This window comes from Somniosus microcephalus, unplaced genomic scaffold (assembly GCF_052327205.1).
Source record: "Somniosus microcephalus isolate GS21.2 unplaced genomic scaffold, FLI_Smic_1.0 unresolved_chr7, whole genome shotgun sequence".
NCBI classification, from domain to species: domain Eukaryota; kingdom Metazoa; phylum Chordata; class Chondrichthyes; order Squaliformes; family Somniosidae; genus Somniosus; species Somniosus microcephalus.
The window spans coordinates 4,805,468-4,819,337 of NW_028225185.1; the positions used below are offsets into that span (position 1 = coordinate 4,805,468).

General features: G+C 51.4%; 2 protein-coding genes across 12 annotated transcripts in view; one reads left to right on the forward strand and one right to left on the reverse strand.

Annotated features, from left to right (window-relative positions):
* The window catches only part of LOC147086415 (tudor domain-containing protein 10-like), a 48,232-nt gene extending 40,732 nt beyond the window's left edge, over positions 1 to 7,500 (reverse strand). For 2 of the 11 annotated variants that reach the window (XM_085978509.1, XM_085978505.1), the window contains exons 1-2: positions 7,280 to 7,500; positions 5,565 to 5,595 (exon numbers count right to left, since the gene is read on the reverse strand). Coding sequence is in view for 6 of the 11 variants with exons in the window: in XM_085978505.1 (XP_085834631.1) it covers positions 5,565 to 5,566 (2 nt within the window). In the remaining 5 variants the exon portion in view is untranslated. Of the gene's footprint in view, positions 1 to 5,564; positions 5,596 to 7,239 lie in introns of all 11 variants that reach the window. The other 9 variants (XM_085978507.1, XM_085978503.1, XM_085978512.1 and 6 more) reach the window with 8 other exon arrangements.
* A 2,478-nt stretch (positions 7,501 to 9,978) lies between these two features.
* LOC147086416 (uncharacterized) overlaps positions 9,979 to 13,870 on the forward strand; it is a 40,858-nt gene continuing 36,966 nt past the window's right edge. Inside the window, exon 1 of the mRNA XM_085978517.1 lies at positions 9,979 to 11,607. Coding sequence (XP_085834643.1) covers positions 10,522 to 11,607 — 1,086 coding nt within the window. The 5' untranslated portion in view covers positions 9,979 to 10,521. The remainder of the gene's footprint in view (positions 11,608 to 13,870) is intronic.

The window sequence follows — 13,870 nt, forward strand, 5'->3', positions numbered from 1 at the left end:
CGGTACTGAGGGAGCGCCGCACTGTCGGAGGGGCGGTACTAAGGGAGCGCCGCACTGTCGGAGGGGCAGTACTGAGGGAGCGCCGCACTGTCGGAGGGGCGGTACTGAGGGAGCGCCGCACTGTCGGAGGGGCAGTACTGAGGGAGCGCCGCACTGTCGGAGGGGCGGTACTGAGGGAGCGCCGCACTGTCGGAGGGGCGGTACTGAGGGAGCGCCGCACTGTCGGAGGGGCGGTACTGAGGGAGCGCCGCACTGTCGGAGGGGCTGTACTGAGGGAGCGCCGCACTGTCGGAGGGGCGGTACTGAGGGAGCGCCGCACTGTCGGAGGGGCGGTACTAAGGGAGCGCCGCACTGTCGGAGGGGCAGTACTGAGGGAGCGCCGCACTGTCGGAGGGGCAGTACTGAGGGAGCGCCGCACTGTCGGAGGGGCGGTACTGAGGGAGCGCCGCACTGTCGGAGGGGCGGTACTGAGGGAGCGCCGCACTGTCGGAGGGGCGGTACTGAGGGAGCGCCGCACTGTCGGAGGGGCGGTACTAAGGGAGCGCCGCACTGTCGGAGGGGCAGTACTGAGGGAGCGCCGCACTGTCGGAGGGGCAGTGCTGAGGGAGCGCCGCACTGTCGGAGGGGCGGTACTGAGGGAGCGCCGCACTGTCGGAGGGGCGGTACTGAGGGAGCGCCGCGCTGTCGGAGGGGCGGTACTGAGGGAGCGCCGCACTGTCGGAGGGGCGGTACTGAGGGAGCGCCGCACTGTCGGAGGGGCGGTACTGAGGGAGCGCCGCACTGTCGGAGGGGCGGTACTGAGGGAGCGCCGCACTGTCGGAGGTGCCGTCTTTCGGATGTGACATTAAACCGAGGCCCTGTCTACCCTCTCAGGTGGATGTAAAAGATCCCATAGCACTATTTCGAAGAAGAGCAGGGGAGTTCTACCTGGTGTCCTGGGCCAATATTTATCCCTCAACAAAAAAACAGAAGATCTGGTCATTATCACATTGCTGTTTGTGGGAGCTTGCTGTGCGCAAATTGTCTGCCACGTTTCCTACATTACAACAGTGACCACACTTCAAAAAGTACTGCCATTGCCATTTACACTTCATCTAGACCCATCTTTTGTTTCTTAACTTGTCCCATTACCATCTCCTCTCGCCTCGCACCATCATCCCTTTTGTCATTTAATCTCTCCCTTCCGCCCTATCACAGACCGTCCCTTTTGTTCTTTCCTCCCCTCCCTGCCCCTGCACTTGCGTAAAACCGGTTCCGTCTCCAACTTTTTCCAGTTCGGACACGAAGGGTCATTGGCCGGAGACGTTAACTCTGTTTCTCTCGCTACGGATGCTGCCTGACCTGCTGAGTATTTCCAGCATTGTCTGTTTTTGTTTCAAAAAGTACTACATTACTTGTAAAGCGCTTTGGGACGTCCGGTGGTCGTGAAAGGCGCTATAGAAATGCACGTCGTCCTTTATGCAGCAGCCAATTTGCGCACAGCAAGCTCCCACAAACAGCAATGAGATAAATGACCAGATAATCTGGTTTTAGTGGTGTTGATAGAGGGATTAATATTGGCCAGGGCACCGGGGAGAACTCCCCCCCCCCTGCTCTTCTTTGAATACTGCCGTGGGATCTTTTCCGTCCACCCGAGAGGTCCTCAGTTAAAAACGTCTCATCCGAAAGACGGCACCTCCGACAGTGTAGCGCTCCCTCAGCCTATGCTGTGTGCGCAAGTCTCTGGAGTGGGGCTTGTAGCCACAGCCTTCGGACTCAGGGACAAGAGTGCTGCCCACGAGCCAAGGTTGTCTCCTTATCAAGGCCACCCCAGAATCATCCAACATCCGCCTCCAACAGAGGTGACTGGAGACTGATTTCCCAATCCCTCTTCCCCCACCCGATTCACTGCTTAGAGAATAATGGCTACCTGGGTACACATTACAGGCGGATATAATGAAGGGTTTCAGATAGATCACTAAATCTGCCTGACATCTGAACCTTGAATTGATTCCAAGGATCCGGTTTGCTCAATATCAATAGATAGCCTTCCCTTTCCCCCTTAGCGTAAAAGAAAAGACAGCCATCCGTGGCTAAGTAACAAAGGATAGTATCCGACTGAAAACAAGGGCATATAAAGTAGCCAAATCTAGTGGGAGGATAGAAGATTGGGAAGCATTTAAAAGCCAGCAAAGAATAACTAAAAGATTAATTAAGAAAGGGAAGATAGATTATGAAAGTAAACTAGCAAAAAATATAAAAACAGATAGCAAGAGTTTCGACAGTTATATAAAAAGAAAAAGGGTGGCTAAAGTGAATGTTGGTCCCTCAGAGGACGAGACCGGGAAGTTAGTGGTGGGGAACATGGAGATGGCAAAAACGCTGAACAAATATTTTGTATCAGTCTTTACAGTAGAGAACATTAAAAATATCCCAACACTGGACAAACAGGGGGCTATGGGGGGGGGGGGGGGGGGCGGGGAGGAGCTAAACACGATTAAAATCACTAAGGAGGTGGTACTCGGTAAGATAATGGGACTAAAGGCGGATAAATCCCCTGGACCTGATGGCCTACATCCTAGGGTCTTGAGAGAAGTGGCGGTGGGGATTGCGGATGCATTAGTGGTAATTTTCCAAAGCTCCCTGGATTCAGGAAAAGTCCCAGCAGATTGGAAAACTGCTAATGTAACACCCTTATTTAAAAAGGGAAGTAGACAAAAGGCTGGAAACTATAGATCAGTTAACCTAACATCTGTGGTTGGTAAAATGTTGGAGTCCATTATTAAGGAAGCAGTTACAGGACATTTGGATAATCATAATTTAATTGGACAGAGTCAGCATGGTTTTATGAAGGGGAAGTCATGTTTGACAAATTTGCTTGAATTCTTTGAGGACGTAACAAACAGGGTGGATAAAGGGGAACCAGTGGATGTGGTGTATTTGGACTTCCAAAAGGCATTTGACAAGGTTCCACACAAAAGATTACTGCACAAGATAAAAAATCACGGGATTGGGGGTAATATACTGGCATGGGTGGAAGATTGGCTATCTAACAGAAAACAGAGAGTGGGGATAAATGGTTCGTTCTCGGGTTGGCAATCAGTAACTAGTGGTGTTCCGCAGGGGTCAGTGCTGGGACCCCAACTCTTTACAATCTATATTAACGATTTGGAGGAAGGGACCGAGTGCAACGTATCCAAGTTTGCCGACGATACAAAGATGGGAGGGAAAGCAGTGAGTGAGGAGGACATAAAAAACCTGCAAAAAGACAGACAGGCTAAGTGAGTGGGCAGAAATTTGGCAGATGGAATATAATGTTGGAAAGTGTGAGGTTATGCACTTTGGCAGAAAAAATCAAAGAGCAAGTTATTATCTAAATGGAGAGAAACTGCAAAGTGTGACAGTACAAAGGGATCTGGGGGTCCTGGTGCATGAAACACAGAAAGTTAGTATGCAGGTACAGCAGGTGATCAGGAAGGCCAATGGAATCTTGGCTTTTATTGCAAGGGGGATGGAGTATAAAAGCAGGGAAGTCTTGCTTCAGTTATACAGGGTACTGGTGAGGCCACACCTGGAATACTGCGTACAGTTTTGGTTTCCATATTTAAGAAAAGATATACTTGCTCTCGAGGCAGTTCAGAGAAGGTTCACTCGGTTGATTCCGGAGATGAGGGGATTGACTTATGAGGAAAGGTTGAGTAGGTTGGGCCTCTACTCATTGGAGTTCAGAAGAATGAGAGGCGATCTTATCGAAACATATAAGATTGTGAGGGGGCTTGATCGGGTGGATGCGGGGAGGATGTTTCCACTGATGGGTGAGACTAGAACTAGGGGGCATAATCTTAGAATAAGGGGCTGCCCTTTCAAAACTGAGATGAGGAGAAACTTCTTCACTCAGAGGGTAGTAAATCTATGGAATTTGCTACCTCAGAGAGCTGTGGAAGCTGCAACATTAAATAAATTTAAAACGGAGATAGACAGTTTCCTAGCTGATAAGGGAATTAGGGGTTACGGGGAGCGGGCAGGGAAGTGGACGTGAGTCTAGGTTCGGATCAGCCATGATCCTATTGAATGGCGGAGCAGGCCCGAGGGGCCGTATGGCCTACTCCTGCTCCTACTTCTTATGTTCTTATGTTCTTAGCTCACTGGGTAAATGCTTCACATTGTAAATTAGCAAATCTTGGCTAGGATAGCAGCTGTGGTGCTTCAACTGGTCTCCCCAGTGCCCCGGGTAAGTGATCCACTAAATCTCGCAAGATAACGCAGGCCTGTGGAGGGCAAGATATAGAAACATAGAAGATAGGAGCAGGAGTAGGCCATTCGGCCCTTCGAGCCTGCTCCGCCATTTAATGAGATCATGGCTGATCATCCAAACTCAGTACCCTGTTCCTGCCTTCTCCCCATACCCCTTGATCCCTTTAGCCTTAAGAAATATATCTAACTCCTTCTTGAATATATTTAATGAATCGGCCTCTACTGCCTTCTGTGGTAGAGAATTCCATGGGTTCACCACTCTCTGGGTGACGAAATTCCTCCTCATCTCAGTCCTAAATGGCTTACCCCTTATCCTTAGACTGTGACCCCTGGTTCTGGACTTCCCCGCCATCGGGAACATCCTTCCTGCATCCAGTCTGTCTAGTCCTGTTAGAATTTTATAAGTTTCAATGAGATCCCCTCTCATTCTTCTAAACTCCAGTGAGTCTAAGTCCAATCGACCCAATCTCTCCTCATACGTCATTCCTGCCATCCCAGGTATCAGCCTGGTGAATCTTTGCTGCACTCCTTCCATGGCAAGAACATCCTTCCTCAGATAAGGCGACCAAAACTGCACACAATACTCAAGGTGTGGTCTCACCAAGGTGTGGTCTCACCAAGGCCCTGTACAGCTGCAGCAAGACATCCTTGCTCCTGTACTCGAACCCTCTCGCTACGAAGGCCAACATACCATTTGCCTTCTTAACCGCCTGCTGCACCTGCATGCTTACCTTCAGCGACTGGTGCACAAGGACACCCAGGTCTCGTTGCACTTCCCCTTCTCCCAATCTATTGCCGTTCAGATAATAATCTGCCTTCCTGTTTTTGCCACCAAAGTGGATAACCTCGCATTTATCCACGTTATATTGCATCTGCCATGCTTCTGCCCAATCACCCAACCTGTCCAAATCATCCTGGAGTTTCTCGGCATCCTCCTCACAGCACACACGCCCACCCAGCTTTGTGTCGTCTGCAAACTTGGAGATATTACACTTAGTTCCCTCGTCTAGATCATTAATATATATTGTGAATAGCTGGGGTCCTAGGACTGATCCCTGCGGTACCCCACTAGTCACTGCCTGCCACTCGGAAAAAGACAGGAGTGGCTCCGCCGTGACGCCTCCCACAGTCGAATAGTCGATCATTATTCACTGCTGGAGGTCACACAAGGATGGGCGCTTGGGCACGTCACCACAGAGACGCGTGTAGCCCATACCCTAGAGACAGAAGGTCTGCGTGGACACAGCTCTAGAGCGTAGAAACATCTCAATATCCCCCCTCCCAAGACTGTACGTCTGTATTTAAGTAAAATGATATTGTACAAGACTCACATTCTCAGTTTCTTCAAAGGCTTTCTCAGACCTGCAAGAGTTTGAGCAGCCAGTCAGTTTCAATTCTGAGGGAAGATTCTGACAGTTTAAGTTTCCAGCAACTAACTAACGACTTAAAACCCGAGTTAAATGGTGCAGCTCTCACACAGGCTGCGTTATTCCCCAGGTTCACCGCTGCCTCCTGCTCGACAGACTTCCATGATCCAATGGACCGGAACATCAACGATATGGAGAATGGATACCCGGGAGCGAGATTCAGATCGAGGGGTTTATATATCGAACAACAGATTCCCAGGAGTGAGCTACAGGCTGGAATCTAATCGAGGGGTTCAGGGGGTTAATATATAGAACAGATACCCGGGAGTGAGTTACAGGCTGGAATCTAATCGGGGAGTTCAGGGGGTTTATATATAGAATAACAGATACCCGGGAGTGAGTTACAGGCTGGAATCTAATCGAGGGGTTCAGGGGGTTTATATATATAGAACAGATACCCGGGAGTGAGTTACAGGCTGGAATCTAATCAAGGGGTTCAGGGGGTTTATATATAGAATAACAGATACCCAGGAGTGAGCAACAGGCTGGAATCTAATCAAGGGGTTCGGGGGGGTTTATATATAGAATAACAGATACCCAGGAGTGAGTTACAGACTGGAATCTAATCGAGGGGTTTGGGGGGATTTATATATAGAATAACAGATACCCGGGAGTGAGTTACAGGCTAGAATCTAATCGAGGGGTTTGGGGGGATTTATATATAGAATAACAGATACCCGGGAGTGAGTTACAGGCTGGAATCTAATCGGGAGGTTCGGGGGGTTTATATATAGAATAACAGATACCTGGGAGTGAGTTACAGGCTAGAATCTAATCGAGGGGTTTGGGGGGATTTATATATAGAATAACAGATACCCGGGAGTGAGTTACAGGCTGGAATCTAATCGGGAGGTTCGGGGGGTTTATATATAGAATAACAGATACCCGGGAGTGAGTTGCAGACTGGAATCTAATCGAAGGGCTCGGGGGTTTATATATAGAATAACAGATACCCGGGAGTGAGTTACAGGCTGGAATCTAATCGAGGGATTCGTGGGGTTTATATATAGAATAACAGATACCCGGGAGTGAGTTACAGACTGGAATCTAATCGAGGGGTTCGGGGGGGTTTATATATAGAGTAACAGATACCCGGGAGTGAGTTACAGGCTTGGATCTGGTCGAGGGGCACCGGGGGCAGGTGGGGGGGTTTAGCTGTGCTGGTTATGGATAAGAATCCAGTTTCACATTCGGGAGGTGAGCAATCATCAGGCACAGGAGGCCATTCGGCCAGTCCTGCCCGTGCCAGCTCTCTGAAACAAAGCGTCCTGTTTAAAAGTCTGATGAGACAAGAGGGCAGGCTACCCTGACAGTAAAGCCGCCCTGACCCCGAGACTGGGGCCTATAGGTGACTCCATCCCCCACCCCACCAACATTTTTGGGGGTTGGACTCTGAACTAGGTGGGGTCGGAGTTGGGGGCCACATATTGTGTCCAATAATTTGGGACAACCAAGGGGAATGGGCAGCAAGTGCCAGCCTGGCCCGGCGAGCCCTCCATCCTCAGGATGGCAAGGGATTGTCTGTGTGTGTCTGTCTCTCTCTCTCTCTCTCTCTCTCTCTCTCTCCAGTTGGACCCACCACCATCTTGTCCTCACCCTCCATGGCGTTAGGTGCTCACCCGGATCAGCTGACCGCCGCGGCCGGAAATCCGCTTGTTTGAGGGGGAGGTTGAGGGGCACGTGACCGGAAATGGACCCCGTTTTACCCCCTCCAACCCCTCCCTTTCATCCCGTAATCAATAGAGAAGACGCTCGGATGTGGGTGCCGGCGTGTTTAGATTGCTGGCCGGCGCAGCTGGAGGGCGGCTGCCCCGCAATCCTGCCCACCGCGCGAGTCACTCCAGCCGCGCAGCGGCGGCCATTTTGATGAGGGCGGTGGCGGGTAAAGGCGTCAGGCGGGGCGCCGCCGCCGCCATTTTGATGAGGGCGCTGGCGCTTTGCCGGCGGGCGGGCGGGAAGGGCAGCCGCCATTTTGTGCACATGCCGCCCCCCCACCTCAGGGCAGAACCAAAAAAAAACAAAAAGGGCAGCAGGAGGTGTTGGGGAGCCGGGAGCTCTTGCTGCTGCCCCTCTGCCCCCCACCCCGCCTTCCACGCCCCAGCTTTTCTCCCTTTTTTACCTTTTCGCCACCGTCTCAGCTCCTCCGCTGCCGAAACCCCACGTCCGTGCGCGCCTTTCTCACCTCCTCCGACCATTCCGGCGCTCCGACCGCCTCCCGCCGACTGCGGCTCGCCCCGAAACGAAAGTTTGCAGACGAGCGCAAAGCTGGGTGGGCGTGTGTGCGGTGAGGAGGATGCCGAGAAACTGCAGGATGATTTGGACAGGTTGGGTGATTGGGCAGAAGCATGGCAGATGCAGTGGATAAATGCGAAGTTATCCACTTTGGTGGCAAAAACAGGAAGGCAGATTATTATCTGAATGGCAATAGATTGGGAGAAGGGGAAGTGCAACGAGACCTGGGTGTCCTTGTGCACCAGTCGCTGAAGGTAAGCATGCAGGTGCAGCAGGCGGTTAAGAAGGCAAATGGTATGTTGGCCTTCATAGCGAGAGGATTCGAGTAGAAGAACAAGGATGTCTTGCTGCAGTTGTACAGGGCCTTGGTGAGATCACACCTTGAGTATTGTGTGCAGTTTTGGTCGCCTTATCTGAGGAAGGATGTTCTTGCCACGGAGGGAGTGCAGCGAAGATTCACCAGGCTGATACCTGGGATGGCAGGAATGACGTATTGAGGAGAGATTGGGTCGATTGGGCTTATACTCACTGGAGTTTAGAAGAATGAGAGGGGATCTCATTGAAACTTATAAAATTCTGACAGGACTAGACAGACTAGATGCAGGAAGGATGTTCCCGATGGCCGGGGAGTCCAGAACCAGGGGTCACAGTCTAAGGATAAGGGGTAAGCCATTTAGGACTGAGATGAGGAGGAATTTCTTCACCCAGAGAGTGGTGAACCTGTGGAATTCTCTACCACAGAAGGCAGTTGAGGCCAATTCATTAAATATATTCAAGAAGGAGTTAGATATATTTCTTAAGGCTAAAGGGATCAAGGGATATGGGGAGAAGGCAGGGACCGGGTACTGAGTTTGGTTGATCAGCCATGATCTCATTGAATGGTGGAGCAGGCTCAAGGGGCCGAATGGCCTACTCCTGCTCCTATCTTCTATGTTTCTATGTTTCCTGCCACCGCCCCAGCGTGTCCTAACTCGCGCTGAGTCCCGTTCGCCCATCACTCCGCCCGCCTTTCCCCCTCCCCATTGCTCGCTGACCGACACTCGCTCCCGGTCCGGCGACACCTTGGTTTTAAAATTTGAGCTTTAGGGGATTATCCCCGGTGTCCTGGAGCCAAGATTTATCCCACTATCAACACCACTAAGAAAAAAAAACCCAGATGATCTGGTCATTCTCACATTGCTGTTTCTGGGATCTTGCTGTGCGCAAAATGGCTGCCGCGTTTCCCACATTACAACAGTGACCACGATCCATCAAGCGCTTCATTGGCTGTGAAGCGCAGTGGTACGTCCTGAGGTGGTGAAAGGCGCTGGAGAAAGCCGAGTCTTTCCATTTTTTCCTTTTAAAATTCTCATCCTTGTTATCAAATCCCTCCATGGCCTCGCACCCCCCCGCCCCCCCGCCGCCGCCTATCTCTGTAACCTCCACCGGCCCAACAACTCTCCGAGATCTAGTTTCAGAATAAAGGGTTGCCCTTTTAGAACTGAGATGAGGAAACATAGAAACATAGAAGATAGGAGCAGGAGTAGGCCATTCGGCCCCTCGAGCCTGCTCCGCCATTTAATGAGATCATGGCTGATCATCCAAATTCAGTACCCTGTCCCTGCTTTCTCCCCATATCCCTTGATCCCTTTAGCCTTAAGAAATATATCTAACTCCTTGAATATATTTAACGAATTGCCCTCAACTGCCTCCTGTGGTAGATAATTCCACAGGTTCACCACTCTCTGGGTGAAGAAATTCCTCCGCATCTCTGTGGAATTTCTTCTCTCAGAGGGTCGTAAATCTGTGGAATTCTCTGCCCCAGAGAGCTGTGGAGGCCGAGTCATTAAATACATTTAAGGTGGAGATAGACGGATTTTTGCAAGATAAGGGAGTGAAGGGTTATGGGGAGCGGGCAGGGAAGAAGCTTTGAGCCCGAGATCAGCCATGATCTTATTGAATGGCGAAGCAGGCTCGAGGGGCCGAGTGGCCTATTCCTGCTCCTATTTCTGATGTTCTTATGCGCTGTACAATAAGAACAACTGCATTTTAAGTTAATTAAGGGAGGCGGCTGCAAAAAAAATAGGGGTCAGTTGACTCCCGCCTTGAATGCTCGTTCTGGGACTGATTGTGTTTCAGTTAAACAGGAACGAGTACAATAGTTGTCGATGGAAAATGTGTGCGTGTGGTTTTTTTTCCCAGCTTCTGTTGAATTGTCAGGTGTCCGTACAAGTGGAAGTGGCTGTACTTGTCATCACTCAAGCTCACAATGGCAGGAAGGTGGAGTTTGAAAGCTGCTGAGAGGAGCAAGCTGTGTGGAGTAACCCACGTCTGCAACAGGCAAAGGTCTTCGGAGGGAGGCTTTCTGACTGGAATCCCAAGAAGGCACAAAGCAGAGGAAAATGTAACCGTCCGATCGAAAGGAGACTGTGCTGAGTTCTCCCCGCCCTGGATATTTGTAACAGACTTTTTTTGTTTTGACTGAGCGGTTAACAGTTTGCAAAGAGAAAGATTGTACAGCGCTCTCGTGTTTAAGCGGTGACTTAGGACTGAGGTTGGCGACCTCTGGGACCGGTGTTACTGTACCGCGCCAGATCCCTTGTGTTGGAACGCGAGCCCGTTGCCGTGCAGATTGGGTTGGCAGTTGGCCATGGCAAAGTGGTTCAAGGAGTTCCAGCTGAGCTTGAAGACTCGGCCGAAGCCGGAGGGCACAGGAGCGACCGGGGGCGGAACGGACTGCGAGGGAGCAAGACGGAACCGGCGAGCCACCCAGGGCGAGGTGAACCCTCGGGGGACGGGGAGAGAGGCGAAAGGAGCCGCGGAGCGAAGGCCAGGAGAGTCGGGGCTGGGGAAGCTCGGGAAAGCCGTCAGTGCTGGGATACAGGGGAAGTCGACTGGGCTGCCCGGAAAAACTGGGAGCAGCACTCTGATGCGAGGGAAAACGGAACCAAATAAAAGTCTCATTCAGGGTAAAAATCCGACAGGACTGATGAAAAACGGATTGACAGTAAAGAAGGATAATGGGAAAGCGCCCAAAGGATCCGGGGAGAATGGGAACAGTATCCCTGGAAAAAACAACAAAAATTCCCCTGTGGATCCCGGGAGTGGCGAGGAAGCGGGAAAACTGGTGAAAAATCTGTCGTTGAAACGGGGACCAAATCCCAGTAAATCAGGACAAAGTTTTTCTGGGAAGCTTGGTTTGAATGCCGGGAAAATTACCGGGAAGAGTCCAGCCAAAACCGAATTGAGACCCGATCTGAAAGCTGGGAAAACTGACTCAAAAACTGGGAAGTTGGACTTGAAAGCGGGAAAAACTGATGTAAAAAGTGGGAAAATAGACCCAAAAGCCAAGAAGGCAGAGTTGAAAACTGGGAAGCCCGAAGCAAAAACTGGGAAAACGCCCGATTTGAAAACCGGCAAATCGACAGGGCAAGCTCCTGGGAAAACTGGATTGAACCTTGGAAAAATAACTGGGACCAACCCTGGGAAAAACGAACTGAAATCCGGGAAGACGGGACCAAGTCCGGGGAAAACCGGGTTGAACCTCGGGAAAATAACTGGGACCAACCCCGGGAAAACAGGGCAAAGCCCCAGGAAGCTGCCGGGATCCGGCTACCTGTCACCCAAACACAGGCTGATCAAAGTGGAAAATCAAGAGAAGAATGGGAAGAATCTGAGGAACAGGATTCAGAATGTGATGGAGGAGGAAGAGAGTGGGAAACCCAAGCAAGACACGGTAGGGAGTGGTTTAAATCTTAGCATTATACAGTGCCCTTAGCACAGCACATAATGAACTACTCTTAAACTGCAGTGACAAGGTACGTAGGTAAGTGCAGCAGCCATTGTGCACGAACAATGTCTCACATACAACATTTAGATGAATGAATATTTAACATGTTTTTTTGGTGCTGCTGGTTACGAAAGAAAGAAGGACTAGCATTTCGTTCTCTGTCAGAAGAGACTTGAGCACAAAAATCTAGGCTGACACTACCAGTGCAGTACTGAGGGAGCGCCGCACTGTCGGAGGAGCAGTACTGAGGGAGCGCCGCACTGTCGGAGGGGTAGTACTGAGGGAGCGCCGCACTGTCGGAGGGGCAGTACTGAGGGAGCGCCGCACTGTCGGAGGGACAGTACTGAGGGAGTGCCGCACTGTCGGAGGGGCAGTACTGAGGGAGCGCCGCACTGTCGGCGGGGCAGTACTGAGGGAGCGCCGCACTGTCTGAGGGGCGGTACTGAGGGAGCGCCGCACTGTCGGAGGGGCGGTACTGAGGGAACGCCGCACTGTCAGAGGGGCGGTACTGAGGGAGCGCCGCACTGTCGGAGGGGCGGTACTGAGGGAGCGCCGCACTGTCGGAGGGGCGGTACTGAGGGAGCGCCGCACTGTCGGAGGGGCGGTACTGAGGGAGCGCCGCACTGTTGGCTCCTTTCATGACCACTGGATGTCCCAAAGTGCTTTACAGACAATAAAGTACTTTTTAAGTGTAGTCTCGGTTTAACGTCTCATCCGAAAGACGTCACCTCTGACAGTGCAGCACTCCCTCAGTATCGCCCCTCCGACAGTGCGGCGCTCCCTCAGTACTGCCCCTCCGACAGTGCGGCGCTCCCTCAGTACTGCCCCTCCGACAGTGCAGCACTCCCTCAGTACCGCCCCTCCGACAGTGCGGCTCTCCCTCAGTACTGCCCCTCCGACAGTGCTGCGCTCCCTCAGTACTGCCCCTCCGACAGTGCGGCTCTCCCTCAGTACTGCCCCTCCGACAGTGCGGCGCTCCCTCAGCACTGCACTGGGAGTGTCAGCCTAGACCTTGTGCTCAAGCCTCTGGAGTGGGACTCGAACCCACGACCTTCTGACTCGGAGGCGAGAGAGAGTGCTACCCACTGAGCCCCGGCTGCCACCTAGTAGGTGATGCCCAAGGTTTAAGTCACGACTGATTTTGGGTGCCTGGCTGCCTGTTCATTTTAATCGTCGAAAATGGGGCAGTATAGTTCCATTTCACAGTTGCTGTGTTTGATAAAACCACAATGGAGCATGGGTGAGCAGTCCGGATTTACATTCGTGTATGTGCCCCACACTCACCTGTTTAAGACATGCACACCCTGCAATCCTTTAGATACACTGGACTGGGAAGAAGCTGGCCACCACCACCCGAGTGTGCACAGGCATCCCTCTCATCCTGATCTCCACCCACCAGTCCCCATGGTAGTATTTTTTTGGAGTGACCATGATCCCACCACATGGGAGTCACAGACGTGCACTTGTGTCCTAACACACTGCTGAAGCTCGCTGAACTTATATTTTATTCCCCCCTCGCAATAATTTAGTTTCACAAAAGTTTTAGAGTCATAGAGTCATAGAGTCATAGAGTTCTACAGCACAGAAAGAGGCCCTTCGGCCCATCGTGTCTGCGCCGCCCATCCATCCCTGTCCAGTCTAATCCCATTTTCCAGCATTTGGTCCATAGCCTTGTATGCAATGGCATTTCAAGTGCTCATCCAAATGCTTCTTGAATGTTGTGAGGGTTCCTGCCTCCACCACCCTTTCAGGCATTGAGTTCCACATTCCAACCACCCTCTAGGCTATATTTTGCACATTTGTTCTTCCATGTTACTGATGCCCACACATAGGTTACTCCCAAACATTGAGCCCTCCCTCCTAGGGAAAAAGAAATGAATTTGTATGCAGATCACACTCCCAATCATCTGTCTGCTCTCTCAGGCGGACGTAAAAGATCCCACGGGCGCTATTTCGAAGAAGAGCAGGGGGAGTTCTCCCCGGCGTCCTGGGGCCAATATTTATCCCTCAACCAACATAACAAAATCAGATGATCTGGTCATTATCATATTGCTGTTTGTGGGAGCTTGCTGTGCGCAAATTGGCTGCCGCTTTTCCCACATTACAACACTGACTACACTCCAAAAAGTACTTCATTGGCTGTAAAGTGCTTTGAGAGGTCCGGTGGCCGTGAAAGGCGCTGGAGAAATGCAAGTCTTTCTTTTGGTTT